At 43.6% G+C, this 27,103-nt stretch overlaps 1 protein-coding gene across 8 annotated transcripts in view; it reads left to right on the top strand.

The window, feature by feature from the left end:
- LOC109876120 (vinculin) overlaps positions 1–27,103 on the top strand; it is a 46,604-nt gene that overhangs the window by 13,455 nt on the left and 6,046 nt on the right. For 3 of the 8 annotated variants that reach the window (XM_031835933.1, XM_031835931.1, XM_031835936.1), the window contains exons 4-17: positions 5,592–5,700; positions 6,276–6,398; positions 6,780–6,940; positions 7,329–7,331; positions 7,485–7,575; positions 7,727–7,874; positions 9,880–10,033; positions 10,149–10,324; positions 23,497–23,687; positions 23,856–23,882; positions 24,426–24,625; positions 26,379–26,507; positions 26,608–26,757; positions 26,837–26,945. In XM_031835933.1, the coding sequence (XP_031691793.1) occupies positions 5,592–5,700; positions 6,276–6,398; positions 6,780–6,940; positions 7,329–7,331; positions 7,485–7,575; positions 7,727–7,874; positions 9,880–10,033; positions 10,149–10,324; positions 23,497–23,687; positions 23,856–23,882; positions 24,426–24,625; positions 26,379–26,507; positions 26,608–26,757; positions 26,837–26,945 (1,771 nt within the window). The remainder of the gene's footprint in view (positions 1–5,591; positions 5,701–6,275; positions 6,399–6,779; positions 6,941–7,328; positions 7,332–7,484; positions 7,576–7,726; positions 7,875–9,879; positions 10,034–10,148; positions 10,325–23,496; positions 23,688–23,855; positions 23,883–24,425; positions 24,626–26,378; positions 26,508–26,607; positions 26,758–26,836; positions 26,946–27,103) is intronic. The other 5 variants (XM_031835934.1, XM_020468578.2, XM_031835935.1 and 2 more) reach the window with 3 other exon arrangements.

Raw genomic sequence — 27,103 nt, 5'->3', positions numbered from 1 at the left:
ATCCGATGATACCCCCGGACAGGGCCAAACAGGAAGGATATAACCCCACCCACTTTGCCAAAGCACAGCCCCCACACCGCTAGAGGGATATCTTCAACCACCAACTTACCATCCAGAGACAAGGCCGAGTATAGCCCACAAATATCTCCGCCACGGCACAACCCAAGGGGGGGCGCCAACCCAGACAGCAAGCAACCCACTCAAATGACGCACCCCTCCTAGGGACAGCATGAAAGAGCACCAGTAAAAGCCAGTGACTCAGCCCCTGTAATAGGGTTAGAGGCAGAAAATCCCAGTGGAAAGAGGGGAACCGGCCAGGCAGAGACAGCAAGGGCGGTTCTTTGCTCCAGAGCCTTTCCATTCACCTTCACATTCCTGGGCCAGGCTACATTCAATCATATGACCCACTGAAGAGATGAGTCTTCAGTAAAGACTTAAAGGTTGAGCCCGAGTTTGCGTCTCTCACATGGGTAGGCAGACCATTCCATAAAAATGGAGCTCTATAGGAGAAAGCCCTTGCCTCCAGCTGTTTGCTTAGAAATTCTAGGGGCAATTAGGAGGCCTGCGTCTTGTGACCGTAGCGTACGTGCAGGTATGTACGGCAGGACCAAATCAGAGAGATAGGTAGGAGCAAGCCCATGTAATGCTTTGTAGGTTAGCAGTAAAACCTTGAAATCAGTGTAGCGAGGCTAGCACTGAGCTACCACTCAGTCCTGAACTACCCCTCAGTCCAGTGGGGTCCTTTAGGTAAGGTTGTCAGTCCTAGGTTGGCGGCGTGGGTCGCCTTTCCTAGGAGGCCACAAAAGCGGACTAAGACTATGGTGGAGTGGGGTCCACGTCCAGAGCCGCCGTGAAAGAGGCCCACCCGGACCCTCCCCTTTAGCTTAGGTTTTTGCGGCCGGAGTCCGCACCTTTGTGGGGGGGGGGGGGACTGTCACGCCCAGACCTTATTATCCTTTGTTTTCTTTATTATTTTGGTTAGGTCAGGGTGTGACATGGGTGATATGTGTGTTTTTGTCTCATTCTAGGGTGTTCGTACTGTCTAGGGTTTTTTGTAGATTTATGGGGTTGGATTCATCTAGGTGGTTATGTTGGTCTATGGTTGCCTAGATTGGTTCTCAATTAGAGGCAGGTGTTTATTTTTATTTTATTTTACCTTTATTTTACTAGGCAAGTCAGTTAAGAACAAATTCTTATTTTCAATGACGGCCTAGGAACAGTTGGTTAACTGCCTGTTCAGGGGCAGAACGACAGATTTGTACCTTGTCAGCTCGGGGATTCAAACTTGCAACCTTTCGGTTACTACTCCAACGCTCTAACCACTAGGCTACCCTGCCGCCTCGTTGTCTCTGATTGGGAACCATATTTAGGCAGCCATCTTCTTTGGGTATTTTGTGGGTTATTATCTGTGTTGTTGCCTGTGTCAGCACTTGTTTTCATAGCATCGAGTTCTTTTTGTTGTTTTTGTTTAAGTGTTCTTTGTGTTTTTCGTCATTCAATAAAAGAATGGATTCACACCACGCTGCGCTTTGGTCCGCTTCTTACGACGATCGTGACAGTGTAGACCAATCTGGGTTTCCAATCTCTCCAAAAGAATGTGGTGATCGATGGTATCAAAAGCAGCACTAAGGTCTAGGAGCACGAGGACTGATGCAGAGCCTCGGTCTGATGCCAAAGGTCATTTACCACCTTCACAAGTGCAGTCTCAGTGCTATGATGGGGTCTAAAACCAGACTGAAGCATTTCGTATACATTGTTTGTCTTCAGGAAGGCAGTGAGTTGCTGCACAACAGCCTTTTCTAACATTTTTGAGAGGAATGGAAGATTCGATATAGGCCGATAGTTTTTTATATTTTCTGGGTCAAGGTTTGGCTTTTTCAAGAGGCTTTTATTTCTGCCACTTTTAGTGAGTTTGGTACACATCCGGTGGATAGAGAGACGTTTATTATGTTCAACTTAGGAGGGCCAAGCACAGGAAGCAGCTTTTTCAGTAGTTTAGTTTAAATAGGGTCCAGTATGCAGCTTGAAGGTTTAGAGGCCATGATTATTTTCATCATTGTGTCAAGAGATATAGTACTAAAACACTTGAGCGTCTTTCTTGATCCTAGGTCCTGGCAGAGTTGTGCAGACTCAGTACAACTGAGTTTTGAAGGAATACGCAGATTTAAAGAGGAGTCTGTAATTTGCTTTGTAATAATCATGATCTTTTCCTCAAAGAAGTTCATGAATTTATTACTGCTGAAGTGAAAGCGATCCTCTCTTGGGGAATGCTGCTTTTTAGTTAGCTTTGCGACAGTATCAAAAAGGAATTTCGGATTGTTCTTATTTTCCTCAATTAAGTTGAAAAAATAGGATGATCGAGCAGCAGTAAGTACCGTGCAGTATCAAAGAGCCCTGTCTTTCCAAGCTAGTCGTAAGGCTTCCAGTTCGGTGTGGCGCCATTTCAGTTCCAATTTTCTGGAAGCTTGCTTCAGAGCTCGGGTATTTTCTGTATACCAGGGAGCTAGTTTCTTATGAGAAATGTTTTTCATTTTTAGGGGTGCAACTGCATCTAGGGTATTGCGCAAGGTTAAATTGAGTTCCTCAGTTAGGTGTTTAACTGATTTTTGTCCTCCTTGGGTAGACAGAGGGAGTCTGGATGGACATCAAGGAATCTTTGTGTTGTCTGAATTTATAGTACGACTTTTGAGGTTCCTTGGTTGGGGTCTGAGCAGATTATATGTTGCAAACATAATAAAATGGTGGTCCGATAGTCCAGGATTATGAGGAAAAACATTAAGATCCACAACATTTATTCCATGGGACAAAACTAGGTCCAGAGTATGACTGTGACAGTGAGTAGGTCCAGAGACATGTTGGACAACCCCCCCCCCCCCCCCCCCCCCCTAAAAAAAGTTGATGATTGCTCCGAAAGCCTTTTGGAGTGGGTCTGTGGACTTTTCCATGTGAATATCAAAGTCACCGACAATTACTCGATGCCGACACATCTTTCTAGCTGATTCCCACGCTGAAGCTATGTTGTGCTTGGTGATCTCTGACTGTTTCATCCTAACATCGTTGGTGCCGACGTGGATAACAATATCTCTATACTCTCTACACTCGCCAGTTTTAGCTTTAGCCAGCACCATCTTCAGATTAGCTTTAACATCGGTAGCCCTACCTGATGGTAAACAGTGTATGATCGCTGGATGATTCGTTTTAAGTCTAATACTGCGGGTAATGGAGTCGCCAATGACTAGAGTTTTCAATTTGTCAGAGCTAATGGTGGGAAGCTTCGGTGTCTCAGACCCCGTAACGGGAGGAGTAGAGACCAGAGAAGGCTCGGCCTCTGACTCCGACTCGTTGCTTAATGGGGAAAACCGGTTGAAAGTTTCTGTCGGCTGAATGAGCGACACCGGTTGAGCATTCCTACAGCATTTCCCTCCAGAAACCGTGAGAAAGTTGTCCGGCTGCGGGGACCGTGCCAGGGGATTCATACTAACGTTACTATTTGTACATACTGGTGGCACAGACGCTGTTTCATCCTTTCCTACACTGAAATTACCCTTGCCTAACGATTGCGTCTGAAGCTGGGCTTGTAGCACAGCTATCCTCGCCGTAAGGCGATCGTTCTCCTGTATATTATGACTACAGCAACTGCAATTAGAAGGCATCATGTTAATGTTACTACTTAGCTTCGGCTGTAGGAGGTCCTGATGAACCATGTCCTGATAAAGCGTCCGGAGTAAAAACGTTGAATGAAAAAATAAAGTTGAGGGAAAAAACAAATTCTAAACGGTTATTAAAAAGTAAAAACCTTAAAGTTGTCAGGTAGCAAAGTAAGGTTGGCAACAAAACGGACAGCAACCTGTAAACAAGTCTGCAAGTTGTGACCGGAAATTATGTAAAAAAATCTAGGTGTCAGCTAGATCAGACGGCATTTAGTATGACTGTGACAGTGAGTAGGTCCAGAGACATGTTGGACAAAACCCACTCAAATCAAAATCAAATCACTGAGTCAATGATGGCTCCGAAAGCCTTTTGGAGTAGGTCTGTGGACTTTTCCACGTGAATATTAAAGTCACCAAAGATTAGAATATTATCTGCTGTGGCTACAAGGTCCGATAGGAATTCAGGGAACTCAATGAGGAACGCTGCATATGGCCCAGGAGGCCTGTAAACAGTAGCTATAAAAAGTGATTGAGTAGGCTGTATAGATTTCATGACTAGAAGCTCAAAAGACAAAAACGTATTTTATTTGTAAAAATGTTTTTTTTGTCATTTCAAATTTGCTATCGAAGTACGTCCAACTGACCTCGTGTAACCACATCAGCCCAGGACCTCCACATCCAGGTTCTTCACGTGTGGGATTGTCTGAGACAAGCCGCCCGGACAGTTGATGAAACTGTGTTAGCACAACCGAAGAATTTCTGCACAAACTGTCAGAGATCGTCTCAGGCAAGCTCATCTATGTACTTTATTGTCCTCACCAGGGTCCTGACCTGACTGCAGTTCGGCATCATAACTGACTTCGGTAGGCAAATGCTCACCTTTGATGGCCACTGACATGCTGGAGAAGTGTGCTCTTCACGGATGAATCCTGTTTTCAACTGTACGGGGAATGCTTTTTCTGATGTCAACAATAAACACAATTGCATTTTATCGATGGCCATATGAATGCACAGAGATACCGTGAAGCAATCCCGAAGCCCATTGTCGTGCCATTAATCCGCAGCCATCACATGATAATATGATGCATGCATGTTGCGTGCATGATAATGAACGGCCCCATGTCGCAAGGGTCTGTACACAATTCCTGGAAGCGAAAAATGTCCCAGGTCTTCCATGGTCTGCATACTCACCATCCATGTCACCATCCATTGAGCAGGTTTGGGATGCTCTGGACCGACGAGTTCGACAGCGTGTTCCAGTTTACGCCAATATACAGCAACTTTACACAGCCATTGAAGAGGAATTGGACAACATTCCACAGGCCACAATCAGCATCCTGATTAACTCTTTGCAAAGGAGATTTGTCGCGCTGCATGAGACAAATGGTGATCACACCAGATACTGACTGGTTTTCTGTTCCACGGCCCTATATTTTTTAAGAGGTATCTGTGACCAAGAGATGCATATCTATATTCCCAGTCATGTGAAATCCATAGATAAGGGCCTAATGAATTTATTTAAATTGACTGATTTCCTTATGTGAACTGTAACTCAGTAAAAGTTGCGATTTACATTTTTGTTGGTCAGTCCTGTTGGGTGTGCTGTGGTGTCACACAGTTAGATGGGTTAAGGGTTAGAGCCAGGGGGTTAGAGATAAGGTCAGGGTTATGGTAGCCTCTGCCGATACCCCAACAACCGGACGCTTTTGGACGTTAACAAGGCGGCACTCCATCTTAACTCCAATGCAGAAGAGAACCTCCCCCAACAGTTTTTCTTTCATCCGTCAAGACCAGTATATAGGGGATCTAGTTTCAGGCGTTTATTTTACACCTGCTATGTTATGTTATGGTTAAGAGTTGCTGTAGCTTAACTATCTGTTGTGTACATGAAAGCTCATCCAAGTGTGTGTGTTTGCATGTTTTTTTTTTTTTTTTTTTTAGGTGCGTAAGATCATTCGTGTGTGTAAGGGGATCCTGGAGTATTTGACTGTAGCTGAGATTGTGGAGACCATGGAGGACCTGATCACCTACACCAAGAACCTAGGACCAGGTAACCTCACCTGTAGGCTCTGACCCTTAACCTCTGAACTAACCTCTAACCCTGATCACCTATACAAAGAAACTGAGACCAGGTGACCTCACCTTAAGCCTCTGTCCCATAACCTCTGACCTCTAACCCAGCGGTTTCCAACCTTTTCCCTTCTGGGATCCACCAAATCAACATCAAAAGTTCATGAGGACCACCATTCGTGGAGTCTTTATTTATTTGATTTAGCCTTTATTTAACTAGACAAGTCAGTTAAGAACAAATCCGGGGTAGGTCAAGTATTTTTTTCTCAGTGAAGGTAATAGATTAGAGCCCTATTATTATTAACAATTTGAGTTGTAAAAAGTAATGTAAAAGTAATGTTAAATTGCTTAGAATACCATTAATACTGTTATTAATGTTGGAAAAAAAAAATATAGATAAAATAAAATCTCTTAAATGCGGACCACCAGACCACAGGTTGAAACTCTAACCTGACCTCTAACCCTGATAACCTACACTAAGAACACCAGGTAACCTCTGACCATGAAGATAATTGGTTCAGGATATTTTTCACTCCGTGTTGTGATTGGCTACAGGTATGACTAAGATGTCTAAGATGATTGAGGAGCGACAGCAGGAGTTGACCCATCAGGAACACAGACGGATGCTATTCAACTCCCTGAACACTGTCAAACAACTACTGCCTGTACTCATATCAGGTCTGTCGGACTGTCTCTCTCTTTTTCTCTCCCACTCTCTCTGTTGGTGTTTGTGTGTGTGAATTTGCTCACTCCATGAACACTGTCAAACAACTATTGCCTCTTCTCATATGAGCTTTGTCTCTGTGTTTATTTGTGTGTGTCTGCCTGTCTTCTCTGCACACTCCTCACACACACAGCCGCCCAGCAGATACCAGAGTTGTCATAGCAGCACTGATAATTGCAGTGGTAATTAGAACTTGGCTCTGGCAGAATGACTCCCAGCCCACCATTTCTCTATACACACTCACTCAGGCTCCCATTCTCTCAAAGATACACACTCACACACACACACACACTAGTCCATGTACTCTGCAGTAATCCCCATCTCTCTCTCACCAGCCATAAAGATATTTGTAGCGACTAAGAGCACGCATAGTGCTGGGGTGGATGAGGCAGAGAGAAACAGATGCTTTACGTTTGAGAAGATGAGTGCTGAGATTAGTGAGATCATCAGAGTCCTACAGCTTACCACCTGGGATGAAGACACATGGGCCAACAAGGTATACACACACACTTCACCCCCTGACTCCCCTTCCAGACACACACCAGTCTCTGGTATCCCTCCCTTCCCATGTTCCTCTACACTAGACTCAGCATTTCCTAAACCAGGGGTGTTCCTATCCAGGTCTGGTGGTCTGCTGTTTTTTTTCTCCCTGGTAATTAATCGATTGACTAGAGTCCACTCGCCTTGTTTTCCAAATCTGAATTAGTCCCTGAATAGAGGGTAGGGTGAACATCAGCAGTACTATTGACCTCCGGAACTGGATTGGAAAAACCCTGTCTTAATGCATCCTTCACTTTCTCTTTTTAGTTTCCACTCTTTTCTTCTGTTGGGCTTCTGTTATAACTATTTTCTTTTTTCTCCCTTCATTCTTTTCCTCCCTGTAGAAGGTAAGCCTGTCTCTTTCCCCTCTGCCATGCTGCAGTGTGTGTGAGAGAGAGTGTGAGTGTGTATGTCTGTAAATACTGTGTGAGGAGGGTGCGTGAGTGCATGTGTGTGTGTGTGTGCGCGAGTGTATAACTGCTCTCTTTGTGTCTCTCTAGGACATGGAGTGTATGAAACGTTCTCTGGCGGTGATAGAGGCTAAGATGACCATGGCGAAAGGCTGGCTCAAAGACTCCCATGGACAACCAGGTACACACACACATATCCTATCCATAATCCTATCCGCCATGGTCCAGTGATACAGTCTACCCAAATCCCTGCCTGCCCCATCATCCTTATAGTGACATCCTCACAATACTAGCACTGCACTCCTTATGGTTAATTCATTGTGTGTGTGTAGGCGAGCCCGGGGATGTAGCGGTGCGTGTGATATTGGATGAGGCAGGGAAGGTAGGAGAACTGTGTGCTGGAAGGGAACGCAGAGACACACTTGGAACAGCAAAGACTCTGGGACAGATGACTGACCAGGTCACAGAGCTACGTGTCAGGTGTGTGTGTGTGCTTGCTCGTTGTTATAATAACCATGTATAAGCCTTTCCAATCTCGCATGATAAGGCTTACATTATGTTATGTAGGGATGCACTGATATGACATTTTTGGCCAATACTGATATCTTATATTTTCCTTGCCAAAAAACCCGATACCGATATAAAGAAAATGTGCAGCCCTTTAAGCATTCTAGTAGTTAAATAGTTGAAACGCACACACACTGGCTAAAAAGTTATTTTGTTGGCATTTACATATGTCCCCATTAACCAGTAAAACATAATCAAAACCTATTTCTTTCACGTACTTGCTGTGCTGTTTCGTTGTTCATTTGTTCAGTCGTTTCATTCTCAACCAGGATTTCATCATACATGTCAAGCAGTGAAGTCTCAGGTCTGTCTGTCCATGGCCTCTTCTGTCATGGGTTCTCTTCTTCGGTGCGCACTGTCATGGTATCCGTTTCCATCTTGTCCAGCTGTGTCTGTAACATTTCACATAAACCCTGTTTCTTGTCTGCATCGAAGTAGCGGTCCTTGTACCTAGCATCAAGCATGGTGTCGACACAGTAAACAGGTTCAGAGAGAATGCCACTGAATTGCTTTTTCACAGCCTCTAGGCAGCCTCGGCAGTTTTGTTGAGCAGGCGTTTCAATGCCATGACAGAGAGTATCACGTCTGATGCAGACACAGTTGATGAGCTTATTTCTCGAGTCAGTTGTTCGAATGGAGCTAAGAGTGTGTTCATGTTTCAAACATGTTTTCAAATGCCATTGAAATGGCAGCAGCAGTATGAGAACCAGCACATTCTTGAGCATATCCGCAGTACGAAATCGACCCACTGTGCTGTCAGACTCAGCATGCTCATGGGGTTGACATCGCTGGTTCAAATGTCAGTCGTGAAGCTAATAGCAGTGACACCCATAGCAAGTAGCTCATGGATGTGCGTTTCAACAATACTGTGTAACTAGGACAAAAAGGCTTCTCAACAGTTTTTACCCCCAAGCAATAAGACCCCAACCCCTCTTTTACGCTGCTGCTACTCTCTGTTTATCATATATGCATAGTCACTTTAACCATATCTACATGTACATACTACCTCAATCAGCCTGACTAACTGGTGCCTGTATATAGCCTTGCTATTTTTATAGCCTCGCTACTGTATATAGCCTCGCTTCTGTTATTTTTGACTGTTTTTATTTCTTTACTTACCTATTGTTCACCCAATTTTTTTTTTTTGCACTGTTGGTTAGAGCCTGTAAGTATGCATTTCACTGTAAGGTCTACGTGACAAATAAACGTTGTCCCTGAATAGAGGGTATTTGATTAACTCCGGTAGGGCAACATCTGAAAAATAGCGCCTACTTGATAATGTGTACCGAGGCTCGAGGTGCTCGACCAGTCGGTGAAAGCCAACATCATCCACGACAGAGAACGGTTGATTGTCAATGGCTTTTGTCCTAAATAGTCGCTGAACATCTGGCGGTGATGTACTTTAAAATGAGTAATTAGGTTTGTGGTATTGAAATATTTCACTTTCTCCCCTTCTTGGGAAATAATAGCAGCACAAATGTTGCATATGGTCTTTTTGTTATCTTCCTTTGAAACTTCAAAATAGATCCACATAGCAGACATTGTGGGCTAGGTTAGGAATGCTGTATTTTTTTGTGGCGTCATTACGTCATCTACCTACGTTATATAGGTATGCACATCAGCTTTGACATCGGTTTTGCACATCGGTGTTAAACTAGACATTGGGCCGAGGCCGATGTTGCCATTTTTAGCTAATATCGTCAGATTCCGATATACTTACCGATATATCGTGCTTCCCTAATGTTATGTCTATATGTATCAGCATTTCAACTTTCTAATGGCTGGTATTTAGTCGGAATCATGTTGAGTTGATTCTAACACATTATAAGGGTGTCGTACATGGTCATGACAATCTTACAATACATTAAACCTGCTAAGTGTTAAAGTGTGTGTGTGTGTGTATAATCTCCTCCTGTAGAGGACATGGTCTGTCTCCACCATGTGTTCAGCGGGCTGGTCAGTGTTCTCAGGGTCTGGACCTGCTGCTTGGGAAAGTGGACGGTGCCACCCACAGGCTCGAGGCTTTAACTAAAGCTAAACTGGCATTCGCTAGGAGACTGGATGCTGCCCAGGTCAGCACACACATACCAATATTTGACGTTTTGTTTCTGGGTTGGTCGAAATATCAGATTAAATATTAAAAGGACAAAACCTAAAATGTAAAGTGTGTGTGTGTGTGCCTCATAGGCATGGCTGGCAGATCCTAATGGGGGTCCAGAGGGTGCAGAAAACATCAGCGCCTTGCTGGCCAATGCCAAAAAAATTGCTGACCTGTGCGAAGACCTCCTCGAGAGAGACGACATCCAGAGATCCATCAATGAGATTGCGGGGCTCACCGCACGACAAGTGGAGCTACGCAAGCGGTACATTTTTTTGTTTCTTTGTTGCCTGTTTTTTCAAGCGTGTAACTGTTGTCTATTTTGTATTGTGTGTATATTTTGTCTGTTTGCAGGCCACACTGTGTATAAATGTTGTCATCTGTGTGTTTGTCAGTTTTAGGCACATGCTGCAACCTCATGCCACCAGCATGTTCTCCCTTCCCAGGGAGCCCTGTCTGGCTGAGTCTGTCTGCCCACTAGCAGGTTCAACACATGTGGAGTGGACATGTGCGCACACACACATCATATTTTCTTTGGGATGGTTTGGAGACAGTCCAGATTAAAAAGTCAACAGTAGACAAGACAACAAAGTTTAAGAACTATTTGATTGATCTGAATTGCCAAGTTTTAAAGCGCCTGCTGACGGCTATTGACATCTCGGGGTGTTTTCACATACATTTTTGTGAACTCAGTGCAGTTCACTTTTTTTGTGCAGTGTGAACACTCCAAAGGAACTCAGACCCCTCAAAAGAAAGGAATCAAACTGAGACTATCTCAGAGGTCTGCGGTGGTCTGAATTCGGTTCGCTTGAAATCCGCAGTCCGGTTCCATTTTTTTTTTAGGGCAATGTGAACACAAAGCTCCCCAGGTTCGCTTGTAATTATTTTGTAATTATTCCCACACCACATACTAGTCTACTGCAACACCATTTCCCCTACATGGGGTGTGCAATTTCCAATTACAACATGATTTAATCTACAGTTATTCTTCAGCTATGTTTTCTGTTACCAATAATATGTACATTTTAATAGGGCTGGTCGGTATACCATATTTTACGATATACCAGTATTGATGCACTGACTAGTTTGGGTTTTTACTTCTATAACCCTATTTGAATGTTTGATTTGTTAAATGGTATACGCTGTGTGTAACGTCTATTTTTATAGTTTACTTCGCTACTTGAGTCCTCTCTCTCTCTCTCTGCTCTCTCTTTCTCCATGCTGCTTTCCACACAGACCTAGCCCTGCCCTATGTCACACAAGGAGTGCATTTGTTGTTCTTCGACCACGAAACAGTTGCGTTCAGTCTGCATGGTCAATGCAGCACATGTGACAATGTTGATGACAATGATGCTATTTTCACTTTGCTTCTTCATATAAATCCACTAGCATTCTATAATTACGCTATACATTTGTGTTTCTTACATCTGTAAACAGCTAGTTTGTCTTTTCTTAGCAAGTTGGGACGAAACTTTATTAGCCACTAATGCTAATCGCAAGTTAACTGGCTAGCTACCTAATAAATGTCAGTGGTAGAAAAAGTACCCAATTGTCATACTTGAGTAAAAGTAAAGATATCTTAAAAGAAAAGGACTCAAGTAAAAGTGAAAGTCACCCATTAAAATCGTTAAAAAAAAAAAATCTAAAAGTATTTGGTTTTAAATATACTTAAGTATCAAAGTGAATTAGTGTGAATTAGAAGTAGCTAAAAGAAAACATTCAATGTAGCCAAAGATTATAGGGTCCCCTAGGAAACACTTTGTATTTGTATTTTGTGTGTTTATTATGGATCTCCATTAGCTGCTACTCTTCCTTTGGTCCAGCAAAATGAAGGCAGTTTAAACAATTTTAAAAAGATTTCAATACATTCACAACACACTGTGTGCCCTCAGGCTCCTACTCCACCACTACCACATATAGTGGGGAGAACAAGTATTTAATACACTGCCGATTTTACAGGTTTTCCTACTTACAAAGCATGTAGAGGTCTGTAATTTTTATCATAGGTACACTTCAACTGTGAGAGACGGAATCTAAAACAAAAATCCAGAAAATCACATTTGATGATTTTTAAGTAATTCATTTGCATTTTATTGCATAACATAAGTATTTGATCACCTACCAACCAGTAAGAATTCCGGCTCTCATAGACCTGTTAGTTTTTCTTTAAGAAGCCCTCCTGTTCTTCACTCATTACCTGTATTAACTGCACCTGTTTGAACTCGTTACCTGTATAAAAGACACCTGTCCACACACTCAATCAAACAAACTCCAACCTCTCCACAATGGCCAAGAACAGAGAGCTGTGTAAGGACATCAGGTATAAATTTGTAGACCTGCACAAGGCTGGGATGGGCTACAGGACAATAGGCAAGCAGCTTGGTGAGAAGGCAACAACTGTTGGCGCAATTATTAGAAAATGGAAGAAGTTCAAGATGACGGTCAATAACCCTCGGTCTGGGGCTCCATGCAAGATCTCACCTCGTGGGGCATCAATGATCATGAGGAAGGTGAGGGATCAGCCCAGAACTACACGGCAGGACCTGGTCAATGACCTGAAGAGAGTTGGGACCACAGTCTCAAAGAAAACCATTAGTAACACATTACGCCGTCATGGATTAAAATCCTGCAGCGCACGCAAGGTCCCCCTGCTCAAGTCAGCGCATGTCCAGGCCCGTCTGAAGTTTGTCAATGACCATCTGGATGATCCAGAGGAGGAATGGGAGAAGGTTATGTGGTCTGATGAGACAAAAATAGAGCTTTTTGTCTAAACTCCACTCGCCGTGTTTGGAGGAAGAAGATGTATGAGTTCAACCCCAAGAACACCATCCCAATCGGGAAGCATGGAGGTGGAAACATCTTTGGTGATGCTTTTCTGCAAAGGGGACAGGACGACTGCACCGTATTGAGGGGAGGATGGATAGGGCCATGTATTGTGAGATCTTGGCCAACAACCTCCTTCCCTCAGTAAGAGCATTGAAGATGGGTCGTGGCTGGGTCTTCCAGTATGACAACGACCCGAAACACACAGCCAGGGCAACTAAGGAGTGGCTCCGTAAGAAGCATCTCAAGGTCTTGGAGTGGCCTAGCCAGTCTCCAGACCTGAACCCAATAGAAAATCTTTGGAGGGAGCTGAAAGTCCGTATTGCCCAGCGACAGCCCCTAAACCTGAAGGACCTGGAGAAGGTCTGTATGGAGGAGTGGGCCAAAATCCCTGCTGCAGTGTGTGCAAACCTGGTCAAGAACTACAGGAAATGTATGATCTCTGTAATTGCTAAGGTTTCTGTACCAAATATTAGGTTCTGCTTTTCTGATGTATCAAATACTTATGTCATGCAATAAAATGCAAATTAATTAATTACTTAAAAATCATACAATGGGATTTTCTGGATTTTGTTTTAGATTCTGTCTCTCACAGTTGAAGTGTACCTATGATAAAAATTACAGACCTCTACATGCTTTGTAAGTTGGAAACACTGCCGATTTTGCAGGTTATCAAATACTTGTTCTCCCCACTGTATCTACAGTACTAAATCCATGTGTATGTATAGTGCGTATGTTATCGTGTGTGTGTGTGTGTGTATGCATGTGTCTGTGCCAATGTTTGTGTTGCTTCACAGTCCCCGCTGTTCCATAAGGTGTTTTTTAAAATCTAATTTTACTGCTTGCGTCAGTTACTTGATGGGGAATATGTAGTAGTACTGTGTGCCTCTCATAGTCTGTTTTGGACTTGGACTGTGAAGAGTTCTCTTGTGGCATGTCTTGTGGGGTATGTATGGGTATCCGAGCAGTGTGCCAGTAGTTTAGACAGACAGCTCGGTGCATTCAACATGTCAATACCGCTCATAAATAAAAGTAGTGATGAAGTCAATCTCTCCTCCACTTTCAGCCAGGAAAGATTGACATGCATATTAGCCAGCCGTGCTGAGTCAATATTCTATTCAAGTCCTATTTTGTGGCACACAAACATCTGAACAGTAGTCAAGGTGTATAAGCATGCTGAATTTCTGTTATCAGTTTGTTTACTGTGAAATAGCATTGAATCTGGTCAAACACTTTTTTTCCCAGAAGTTTACTCAGGGTTGGTAACAGGCTGATTGATCGGCTATTTGAGCCAGTAAAGGGGGCTTTTACTATTCTTGGGTAGCGGAATGACTTTAGCTTCCCTCCAGGCCTGGGGGCACACACTCTCTAGTAGGATTAAATTGAATATGTGGCAAATAGGAGTGGGAATATCGTCTGCTATTATCCTCAGTAATTTTCCATCCAGATTGACAGACCCCGGTGGCTTGTTGTTGTTGACAGACAATGTTTTCACCTCTTCCACACGGACTTTACGGAATTCAAAAGTACAATTCTTGTCTTTCATAATTTGGTCCGATATACTTGGATGTGTAGTGTCAGCATTTGTTGCTGGCATGTCATCCCTAAGTCTGCTTATCTTGTCAATGATAAAGTAATTAAAGTAGTTTGCAATAACAGTGGGCTTTGTGATGAATGAGCCATCTGATTCAATGAATGAAGGAGCTGAGTTGGCTTCCCCCCCAAAATGTCATTTAAGGTGCCCCGTATCTTTCTATCATTCTTAATATAATTGATCTTTGTTTCATAGTGTAGTTTATTTTTATTTAGTCACATGATTTCTTAATTTGCAGTACATTTGCCAATCAGTTGGGCTGGCAGACTTTATTTTTTTATTATTTTTTTTTACTAGGCAAGTCAGTTAAGAACAAATTCTTATTTTCAATGACCGCCTAGGAACAGTGGGTTAACTGCCTGTTCAGGGGCAGAACAACAGATTTGTACCTTGTCAGTTCGGGGGTTTGAACTTGCAACCTTCCGGTTACTAGTCCAACGCTCTAACCACTAGGCTACCCTGCCGCCCCATACCTTTTGCCTCATCCCTCTCAACCATACCATTTTTCAATTCCTCATCAATCCAAGGGGATTTAACAGTTTTTACAGTCATTTTCTTAATGGGTGCATGCTTATTAGTAACTGGAATAAGTAGTTTCATAAATGCATCAAGTGCAGCATCTGATTGCTCCTCATTACACACCACAGACCAGCAAATATGATTTACATCATCAACATGTGAATCACAACAAAACTTATTGTATGATCTCTTATACACTATATTAGGCCCAGCCTTTGGAACTTTGGTTTTCCTAGATTTGGCTATTATATTGTGATCAAATACAAGTTTATTTGTCATGTGCGCCAAATACAACAGGTATAGCAGACCTTACAGTGAAATGCTCACTACATCCTATGGATTTGGATACTGCTTTAAAGCAAATATCTGCAGCGTTAGTAAAGATGTGATCTATACATGTTGATGATTTAATTAATGTGCTGTTTGTAACTCCTGTTAGCTTAACTGACAACCTGATCCAGGTTGCAGGCACTTGTTACAGTTTGAAGTTTTTTCCAGGTGGGCAGCTTGATGATAGCTAGTAAATATGTAAAATCACCCAGAAAATATACTTCTCTGTTGATATCACATACATTATCAAGCATTTCGCACATATTATCCAGATACTGACTGTTAGCACTTGGTCTATAGCAGCTTCCTACAATAATGGGCTTTAGGTGAGGCAGATGAACATGTAGCCATATTACTTAAACAGTATTTAACATTAGATTGTCTAAGTTTTACAGGAATGTGGTTCTAGACCGCAACACCACCTCTGACATTTCTGTCATTTTGGTAGATGTTATAACCATGTATTGCTACCACTGTATCAAAGGTATTATCTAAGTGAGTTTCAGAGATAGTCTGAATATCTTCTGTTACAAGCAAGTTATTGACTTCATGGATCTTGTTTAATTAGGCTACATATGTTAATATGGGCTATTTTTTGCACTTCTGGGTTGCTTGATTGTTTTTAATGCTTTTACTGGGAAGCTTATCAGAGGTAAACTTACTCATGTTATTTACATTGGGGCTGATACTGCAGGGTGAGCTGCATAAAGTGGTCTTCCTACTATTGCACACCGCCTCAGTGCTAACAGTGTAACTCTGGTTTATAGGCTCATGATAGCTGTAGGATAAACAGATGTATTCGGTGCAATTAGGGGTACACAAATTAAATTACTTACATTGTGTTTGCCAATGCCCCTAAGATCATGTACATTTGATGCAGCATTATGACGACTCATTGTCACAATGGTAGGGGTTAACTGAGATGGTCTTGGATCATTTACCAGTCATTGTTTCAACGCAGCCTAGAAATGCATGGACAGGAGCCAAGATGATATGTATTTTTTTTTAAATTTCACCTTTTTTTAACCAGGTAGGCCAGTTGAGAACAAGTTCTCATTTACAACTGTGATCTGGCAAAGATAAAGCAAAGCGACAGAAAACAACAGAGTTACACATGCGATAAACAAACATACATTCAATAACACAATATAAAAGTCTATATACAGTGTGTGCAAATGGTACACATGAACAACTGAATACAAAAAAACAAACGTGGAATGAACGAAACCCAAAACAGTACCGTGTGGTGAAAAACACAGACACACAGTGAAACCCAGGCTACCTAAGTATGATTCTCAGAGACAACTAATGACACCTGCCTCTGATTGAGAACCATACTAGGCCGAAACATAGAAATCCCCAAATCATAGAAAAACAAACAGACTGCCCACCCCAACCATACTAAATAATGACAAAACAAAGGAAATAAAGGTCCGAACGTGACAGGTCCTTACCTGTAAATAGGCCATAGTGGCGAAATAATTACATTTTAGCAATTAAACACTGGAGTGATAGACGTGCAGAAGATGGTTGTGCAAGTAGAGATACTGGGGTGCATAGGAGCAAAAAATAAATAACAATAAGGAGATGTGGTAGTTGGGTGGGCTATTCACATATGGGCTATGTACAGGTGCAATGATCGGTAAGCTGTTCTGACAGCTGATGCTTAAAGTTAGTGAGGGAGATATAATTCTCCAGCTTCAGTGATTTTTACAATTCGTTCCAGTCATTGGCAGCAGAGAACTGGATGGAAAGGCGGCCAAAGAGGAGTTGGCTTTGGGGGTGACCAGTGAAATATACCTGCTGGAGCATATTAGTTGCCAAACCCACTGGCTCCAAGTCATCTATACAGCTTTGCTAGGTAAAGCCCTGCCTTATCTCAGCTCACTGGTCACCATAGCAGCACCCACCCGTAGCACGCACTCCAAATCAAATCAAATGTATTTATATAGCCCTTCGTACATCAGAGTACGTGCTGTACAGTAAGTGCTGTACAGAAACCCAGCCTAAAACCCCAAACAGCAAGCAATGCAGGTGTAGAAACACAGTGGCTAGGAAGAACTCCCTAGAAAGACCAAAACCTAGGAAGAAACCTAGAGAGGAACCAGGCTATGTGGGGTGGCCAGGCCTCTTCTGGCTGTGCCGGGTGGAGATTATAACAGAACATGGTCAAGATGTTAAAATGTTCATAAATGACCAGCATGGTCAAATAATAAATCACAGGCAGAACAGTTGAAACTGGAGCAGCAGCACGGCCAGGTGGACTGGGGACAGCAAGGAGTCATCATGTCAGGTAGTCCTGAGGCATGGTCCTAGGGCTCAGGTCCTCAGAGAGAGAGAAAGAGAGAATTAGAGAGAGCATACTTAAATTCACACAGGACACCGGATAGGACAGGAGAAGTACACCAGATATAACAAACTGACCTTAGCCCCCCGACACAAACTACTGCGGCATAAATACTGGAGGCTGAGACAGGAGGGGTCAGGAGACACTGTGGCCCCATCCGATGATACCCCTGGACAGGGCCAAACAGCTCGTGTCCAAAGAAGGGCCAGAAGTATACAGAATGGTGTCGTCTGCGTAGAGGTGGATCAGAGAATCACCAGCAGCAAGAGCGACATCATTGATGTATACAGAGAAAAGAGTCGGCCTGAAAATGTAACCCTGTGGCAGCCCCATAGACTGCCAGAGGTCTGGACAACAGGCCCTCTGATTTGACACACTGAACTCTATCTGAGAAGTAGTTGGTGAAACAGGCGAGGCAGTCATTTGAGAAATCAAGGCTGTTGAGTCTGCCGATAAGAATACGGTGATTGACAGAGTCGAAAGCATTGGCCATGTTGATGAATATGGCTGCACAGTATCGTCTTTTATCGATGGCGGCTATGATATCGTTTAGGACCTTGAGAGTGGCTGAGGTGCACACATGACCAGCTCGGAAACCAGATTGCATAGCGGAGAAGGTACAGTGGGATTCGAAATGGTCGATGATCTGTTTGTTAACTTGGCTTTCGAAGAATTTAGAAGGGCAGGCTAGGATAGATATAGGTCTGTAACAGTTTGGGTCTAGAGTGTCACCCCCTTTGAAGAGGGGGATGACCGCGGCAGCTTTCCAATCTTTAGGGATCTCAGAGGATACGAAAGAGAGAAAGAGAGGTTGAACAGGTTAGTAATAGGGGTTGCAACAATTGCGGTGGATCATTTTGGAAAGAGAGGGTCCAGATTGTCTAGATGGACTTCATCATTCCTATAGAGAGTATCTTCTGTTTCCAGGTGTCAAAGTTATCAATAAAAGTGACTCCAGCAGAGCTACAGTAGTCTTTTAGCCAGCTTGTCCACACTTTGGTTCCTACCCTGTCACAATATCGCCTCCCTGACATTTCAATTTGTTGTCATGTCAAACACTATATTAAGTGGCCACTATTAAATTCTAACTATAGGATTAGAATAATCATTCTATGTCTATGATTCCAACAGTTCATGCAAGCGTTTAGCTCTAACCCTTAAGTCAAATTGCAATTGCAACATTTGGCTTAGGTTGTTTGCCCATATCGTGCAACCCTAAGTGGCAGCGTGGAAATTATCTCAAATTACAGCAGGAAATTCAGAAATGTATGAAAATGCAGAAACATTTTTGGGGTTGAAGTTGAAAGAATCCATTGAAATCACTTAATGTATGTGTTGCCACCTTAAGGTCACGCACTACTCATTAAGCAAAAAAAATGAAATAGAAAAAAGTCATACTATGATACGGTACCATTTAAAAAAACACAGTCTCCCGTTACTCCCAAATCAAATCAAATCAAATTTTATTGGTCACATACACATGGTTAGCAGATGTTAATGCAAGTGTACCGAAATGCTTGTGCTTCTAGTTCTAACAGTGTAGTAATATCTAACATTTCCCAACAAGTTGATATAGAATGGTGCCAACAATGATGGTCGCTTAGCTTCGAGTTCTTAGTTAACTATGCAGTATTTTATTTTTTTAACCTAATTTGTTACCCCAGGAAATCTTAAGTCTTAAGTCTTATTACATACAGCCGGGAAGAACTATTGGATATAAGAGCAACGTCAACTTACCAATATTACGACCAGGAAAACGACTTTCCCGAAGCAGATAATCTCTTCGGACCACCACCCAGGACAGTGGATCTAATCCCAGCAGCTGACCGAAAACAACAGCGACGCAGAAAGGGCAGATGAAGCGGTCTTCTGGTCAGGCTTCGGAAACGGGCACATCGGCTCACTGCTCCCGAGCATACTACTCACCAATGTCCAGTCTCTTGACAACAGGTAGATGAAATTCGAGCAAGGGTTGCCTTCCAGAGAGACAGAGATTCTAACATTCTCTGTTTCACAGAAACATGGCTCTCTCAGGATATGTTGTCGGAATTGGTCCAGTCACCGGGCTTCTCCATGCATCGTGCCGACAGAGATAAACACCTCCCTGTTTTATGATGAACAACTCATGGTGCTCACCTGACCTAGAATTCCTTACGATCAAATGTCGGCCATTCTACCTACCAAGAGAATTCTCGTCAGTAATAGTCACAGCTGTGAACATCCCCCCCCCCCCCTCGGTCTTGCTCAAGGTAGACTTAGTTTCAGGAGTTCAAGCGGAGGGAAAGCCTGGACACTCAAATTAAATCCAAATCAAATGTATTGGTCACATACACGTGTTTAGCATATGTTATTGCGGGTGTAGCTAAATGCTTGTGTTTCTAGATCTAACAATTTCACAACATATACCCAAAATACACGTACATCTAAGTAAGGAATGGATTAAGAATATATACATATGTCAGAGTGGCATTGGACTAAGATACAACGGCACAGTATAGAATACATTATATACATATGATATGGGTGATGCAATATTTGCACATAATTAAAGTGACTAAAATAACGTACAATAGTTCACCTTCTGGATGATAGCGGGGTGAACAGACAGTGGCTCGGGTGGTTGATATCCTTGATGATCTTTTTGGCCTTCCTATGGCATGTTGGTGTCCTGGAGGGCGGGATGTTTGCGTTGGGCAGATCGCACCACCCTCTGGAGAGCTTTGTGGTTGTAGGCGGTGCAGTTGCCATATCAGGCGTTGATACTGCCCAACAGGATACTCTCAATTGTGCAACTGTAAAAGTTTGTGAGGGTTTTAGGTGTTAAGCCAAATTTATTTAGCCTCCTGAGGTTGAAGAGGCACTGTTGCACGTTCTTCACCACACTGTCTGTGTGGGTGGACAATTTCAGTTTGTCAGTGATGTGTACGCCAAGGAACTTGAAGCTTTCCACCTTCTCCACTGTGGTCCCATCGATGTGGATAGGGGGGTGCTCCCTCTGCTGTTTCCTGAGGTCCACGATCATCGCCAGACTTTTGTTGGCGTTGAGTGAGAGGTTATTTTCCTGGCACCGCACTCCCAGAGCACTCACCTCACCCTGTAGACTGTCTTATCTTTGTTGATAATCAAGCCTACTACTGTTGTGTCGTCAGCAAACTTGATGATTGAGTTGGAGGCGTGCTTGCCATGCAGTCATGGGGGAACAGGGAGTACAGGAGGGGGTTGAGCATGCACCCTTGTGGGGCCCCAGTGTTGAGGATCAGCGAAGAGGTTGTTTCCTACCTTCACCACCTGGGGGTGACACATCACGAAGTCGAGGACCCAGTTGCACAGGGCGGGGTTCAGACCCAGGGCCTCGAGCTTGATGATGAGCTTGGAGGGTACTAATGGTGTTGAATGCTGAGCTATAGTCAATGAACAGCATTCTTACTTACCTATGTATGCCTCTTGTCCAGATGGGACAGTGCAGTGTGCAGGCGATTGAATCGTCTGTGGATCTATTGGCGTGTTAAGGAATTTAAAGTGGGTTTAGGGTGACAGGTAAGGTAGATGTTATATGATCCTTGACTAGTCTCTCAAAGCACTTCATGATGACAGAGGTGAGTCATTTAGTTCAATTACCTTTGCTTTCTTAGGTACAGGGACAATGGTGGCCTTCTTGAAGCATGTGGGGACAACAGACTGGGATAGGAAGAGATTGAATATATCTGTAAACACACCAGCCAGCTGGTCTGCGCATGCTCTGAGGACACAATTAGGGATACCATCTGGGCTGGCAGCCTTGCGAGGGTTGACGCGCTTAAATGTCTTACTCACGTTGGCCATGGAGAAGGAGAGCCCACAGTCCTTGATAGTGGGCAGTGTCGGTGGCAGTGAATTATCCTCAAAGCGAGCAAAGGTGTTCAGCCTGTCCGGAAGCAAGACGTCGGTGTCTGCGTCATGGCTGGTTTTCCTTTTATGATTGCCTGTAGACCCAGCCACATGCATCTCATGTCTGAGCCGTTGAACTGGGACTCAACTTTGTCCCTATACCGACATTTAGCCTACTTGATTGCTTTGCGGGGGGAAGAACTACGCTGTTTGTATTCTTTCATATTCCCAGTCTTCTGGGAATGCGGCAGTCCGCATGATCAAAACAATCTTGAAGCGTGGATTCCAATTGGTCAGACCAGCATTGAATAGTCCTTACCACGGGTGCTTCCTGGTTGAGCTTCTGCCTATAGGAGGGGAGCAGCAAGATGGAATCATGGGCCGATTTGCCGAATGGAGGACGTAGGTGTAAGGGATTTCGAAAAGGATCAGAGGACCAATATGCGGCGTGGTAAGTGTCCATGGTTCCTTTTAATACGTAAATGTACACATGAACAACTGAATACAAAAACAAGAACCGTGAAAACCCAAAACAGTCCTATCTGGTGCAAACACAGAGACAGGAACAATCACCCACAAACACACAGTGAAACCCAGGCTACCTAAGTATGATTCTCAATCAGAGATAACTAATGACACCTGCCTCTGATTGAGAACCATACTAGGCCGAAACATAGAAATACCCAAATCATAGAAAAACAAACATAGACTGCCCACCCCAACTCACGCCCTGACCATACTAAATAATGACAAAACAAAGGAAATAAAGGTCAGAACGTGACAGTAGGAGGGCCTTATATGCATTCTGGAAGGTAGTATAACAATGCTCTAGAGTTTTAGCAGCGCCAGTACATCAATCAATATGTTGATAGAATTTCAGGAGCCTTTTCCTCAAATTTGCTTCATTAAAATCCCCAGCTATCATAAATGCAGCCTCAATATATGTGGTTTCCAGTTTGCATAAAGTCCAGTGAAGTTCTTTGAGGGCCGTCGTGGTATAGGTTTTTGGGGGATATAGACCGCTGTGGCTATTATTTACGAAAATTATCTCGGGAGATAGTGCGGTCGGCATTTGATTGTGAGATATTCTAGGTCGGGTGAACAGAAGGACTTGAGTTCCTGTATGTTATCACAGTTACACCATAAGTTGTTAATCATAAAACATATACCTCCACCCTTCTGCTTCCCGGAGAGATGTTTGTTCCTGTCGGCGCGATGTACTGAGAACCCAACTGACTTTACAGAGTCAGACAGTATATCTTGAGAGAGTCATGTTTCCGTGAAGCAGAGTATATTACAATCCCTGGTGTCTCTCTGAAAAGCAACTCTCACCTTGAGCTCATCAACTTTATTATCCAGAGATTGGACATTAGCAAATAAAATACTCGGGAGCGGTAGGTGGTGTGCACACTTCCTAAGTCGGACCAGAAGACGTCCCCGAGTATCTCTCCTCCGCCAGCGTTGTTTTGGGTCAGCCTCTGGAATAAGTTAAATTGCTCTGGGGAGAGCAAAAAAACAATCTGCTCCAGCGAAGTCATAATGCTGGAAGTTCTGGTGAGTTACTGCCGCTCTAATATCCAATAGTTCTTCCCGGCTGTATGTAATGACACAAAACAATTCCTGAGCTAATAACGTAAAAAAGAGCAGATAAACAAACAAAATACTGCAGCGTTTCCTAAGAGCTAGTCGCGATGCTCCCATCTCCGTCGGCGTCATCGTCATCCCTCCACTTGAAGTCCTGACAAAATTCTTCCCAGGGGGCCAATGAGCCTGGTACCGCTATAGATTTTTTCCTTCTATGTAGTTTTTCCTTGCCACTGTGCTTCTGCTAGCTCTTTGTTGTCTTGGGCAGACTACTGTAAAGCACTTTGACAAAGGCTTATCTCTTTCTTGCCCTCATCCTCTTTCACTTTGTCTCGGTTTCTCTCCTTCTCTTCTATCTCTCCCTGTATCTCAGGGGTAAAGGGGACAGTCCAGAGGTGCGTGCGCTATGTAAACTCATTGGAGCAGCTCTCCTGACCCTGCAGGCTAAGACCAACAGAGCGGTGGCCAACATGAGGCCTGCCAAACCCGCCATCACTCTGCAAGGCAAGATGGAGCAGGCCCTACGCTGGGTCAACAACCCTGGACAGGATGACAGGGGTGTGGGTGAGTGAGTGAGGGAGGGAGGGAGAAGGGGATGAGGAGAGTGGAGAAGGCAGGGGAGAGGAAAGGAGAGGATAATACAGTACAGTGTCCATATTTATTTTGCACACCCCTATGTGCATGTGTGTTTATGTTGGACTCTGTTTCTGCCATGCTGCCGTCTGAGTGCAGTGTGTGAGCGGCCACAGCACAACTCAGGTAACTACTTTTACAGAGAACTGAACCATAAAGCTGTTGTGCTGTACAGTGAGCTCGTAAAAGTATTGGGACAGTGGCACATTTGTTGTTGTTTTGTCTCTGTATTCCAGCACTTTGGATTTGAAATTATACAATGACTGAGGTTAACGTGCAGACTGTCAGCTTTATTGAGTGAACTGAACTAACATATTGAGTGAACTGTTTAGAAACTACTGCACTTTTTGCACATAGTCCCCCAATCTTAGGGGGGACTATAAACGGTTCAGCCGATATGGATGAAACCCTAAAATGAAAGCTGGCTGGAGTACAAAGTGCTGGAGTACAGAGCCAAAACAACTAAATATTTGTCACTGTCCCAATACTTTTGGAGCTCACTGTATATCGTTTTACTATACTAAAGTTGTACTATCATGTCATTAGAGACATGGCCATGAACTCTGAGTCGCATTAGTGCACACCTTTGCAAAACGTTTTGAAATGGGAAATGTTTTGCAACAAAGTATATCAAATCCAGTGTTACACATGCATTACTCTACCCTCAAGGTCAGGCAGCAATCCGGGGCTTGGTATCGGAGGGCCGCCGGTTGGCTGGAGGGCTGGGGGGGCCGTACCGGCAGGACATGATTGTCTGCTGCGATCGCAACGAGGCGCTGATGACATCACTGGCAGACATAGCGGGGAGGGGAGAGGCCGAAGCCCCGCAGGCTAAAGCTACTGCTTCACAACTACAGGAAAGTCTGAAGGTAACACACACGCAGTGATGGGCAAAGATACAGGTAACTTCCAAAATAAAGGAAACACTTGAGTAAATGAGGGATACAAAGTATATTGAAAGCAGGTGCTTCCACACAGGTGTGGTTCCTGAGTTAATTAAGCAATTAACATCCCATCATGCTTAGGGTCATGTATAAAAATGCTAAGTTGCCCATTATTTTGGCTACCATGGCTAGAATAAGATATTTCAGTGACTTTGAAAGAGGAGTCTCAAAGGAGCATATGGTGTTTAAAGTGTTGGTGTGTGTCTCAGTCAACAGATCCCAACCCAATTGAACACTTCTGGGAGATTCTGGAGCGACACTTGAGACGGCTTTTCCCACCACAATCAATAAAACACCAAATTATGTAATTTCTTGTGAAAGAATGGTGTTGCATTCCTACAGTAGAGGTCCTTGCAGAATCTATTCCAAGACACATTGAAGCTGTTGCAGACCAAAGCCCTATTAATGTGCTAACCACACCACCCGCATCAGGGTGCGTTGCAAAATAAATGTACACATACATGTTATTCAATCATTGCGCATCAACTAAAATAGAACTTGGTTCTATTTGTGACACTTGACACGCTGCAAGTCCCGCCTCTCCAATCTCCAGCATATACCCACGTGGGTGATTGAACGATGAATTGAGATCCACACTCCAGTCCAGTTGTTGGTGGTAATGCACCTTACAGTTGCATGCCAACCACCATATATAAAGTCCAAAGAAGAAGAAGCCTGGATGGAGAGATTATGAACTCGGTTCACACTTTTATCTGTGGCTTAATTGTCAGAGTAGAAGACCTTGTGCATTTCAGGTAAAATAAAAAACAAAATGTTCTATCCCAGGACAAAATCGCGAACAACAGCAAGCTAGCTAGCTAAATTGCCATAAATGTTTAATGCTTTTCGACCAGTTGTTTTGATATTTCATTCTGCGTGGACTGATTGCATCTGGTGTGGGTGGACAAAATCAACATGCGCTTGAGCGGTGTGGTCAGTACGTAAGACACTTAATGTTGGCACGTAAGACACTTAATGCCAACATTAAAGCATCCTGAGACATTCATGTGTGGGGTTGCTTCTCAGCCAAGGGAGAGGGCTCACACAATTTTGCATAAGAACACAGCCATGAATGAAGAATGGTACCAACACATCCTCCGAGAGCAACTTCTCCGAACCATCCAGGAACAGTTTGGTGACAAACAATGCCTTTTCCAGCATAATGGAGCACCTTGCCATAAGGCAAAATTGATAACCAAGTGGCTCGGGGAACAAAACATCGATATTTTGAGTCCATGGCCAGGAAACTCCCCAGATCTTAATCCCATTGAGAACTTGTGGTCAATCCTCAAGAGACGGGTGGACAAACAAAAACCCACAATTTCTGACGAACTCCAAGCATTGATTATGCAAGAATGGGCTGCCATCAGTCAGGATGTGGCCCAGAAGTTAATTGACAGCATGCCAGGGCAGATTGCAGAGGTCTTAAAAAATAAGGGTCAACATTGCAAATATTGACTCTATTAAAGCCTTTGACACTTTAGTCTTATGAAATGCTTGTAATTATACTTCAGTATTCCATAGTAACATCTGACAAAAATATCTAAAGACACAAAAGCAGCAAACTTTGTGAAAATGTATATTTGTGTCATTCTCAAAACTTTTGGCCACGACTGTACATTAGACATAATGTAAAAAACATGTACTGATATAAATATCCATGCTGTATGTCTGTCAGGACTTGAAGGGTCGTATGCAGGAAGTCATGACCCAGGAAGTATCCGATGTGTTCAGTGACACCACCACCCCCATTAAACTACTGGCTGTGTCTGCGACTGCCCCCCCAGAGGCCCCGCACAGAGAGGAGGTACTGTCTCTGTGTATGTCTATATATGTATATTTCCTTTCTACAACGTTGTGTTGCGTTACAGTCAGTGTTTGTAAAGGCTAATTTGTGTGTGTTGCAGGTGTTTGATGAGCGTGCTGGTAACTTTGAGGCCCATGCGGGTCGCCTGGGCGCAACAGCGGAGAAGGCGGCAGCCGTGGGATCAGCTAATAAAAACACAGTTGAGGGAATACAGGCTACCGTTAAACACACCAGAGAACTCACTCCACAGGTACGTGTGTGTGTGTGTGTCCACGGACTTAGTCTTTAGATAGACACAACAATGATGTTGATTATGAGTGTGTGTTCAGGTGACCTCCGCAGCTCGTATCCTGTTGAAGAATCCAGGTAACCAGGCCGCCTTCGAACACTTTGACACCATGAAGAACCAGTGGATCGACAATGTAGAGAAACTCACTGGTAACACACACACACTCGCATGCATGCATATGCAACCGCAACCACACACACACACACGTGGACACACACACGTGGACACACACCCAAAGATTTCTGAAGGCTGTATACTGTATGTTTCACTTCCTCATGTCTCTTTGTGTGTCTGTGTGCTTGCATGC

This window comes from Oncorhynchus kisutch, linkage group LG11 (assembly GCF_002021735.2).
Source record: "Oncorhynchus kisutch isolate 150728-3 linkage group LG11, Okis_V2, whole genome shotgun sequence".
Lineage (NCBI taxonomy): Eukaryota > Metazoa > Chordata > Actinopteri > Salmoniformes > Salmonidae > Oncorhynchus > Oncorhynchus kisutch.
This window is presented reverse-complemented; position numbering and strand designations above follow the sequence as displayed.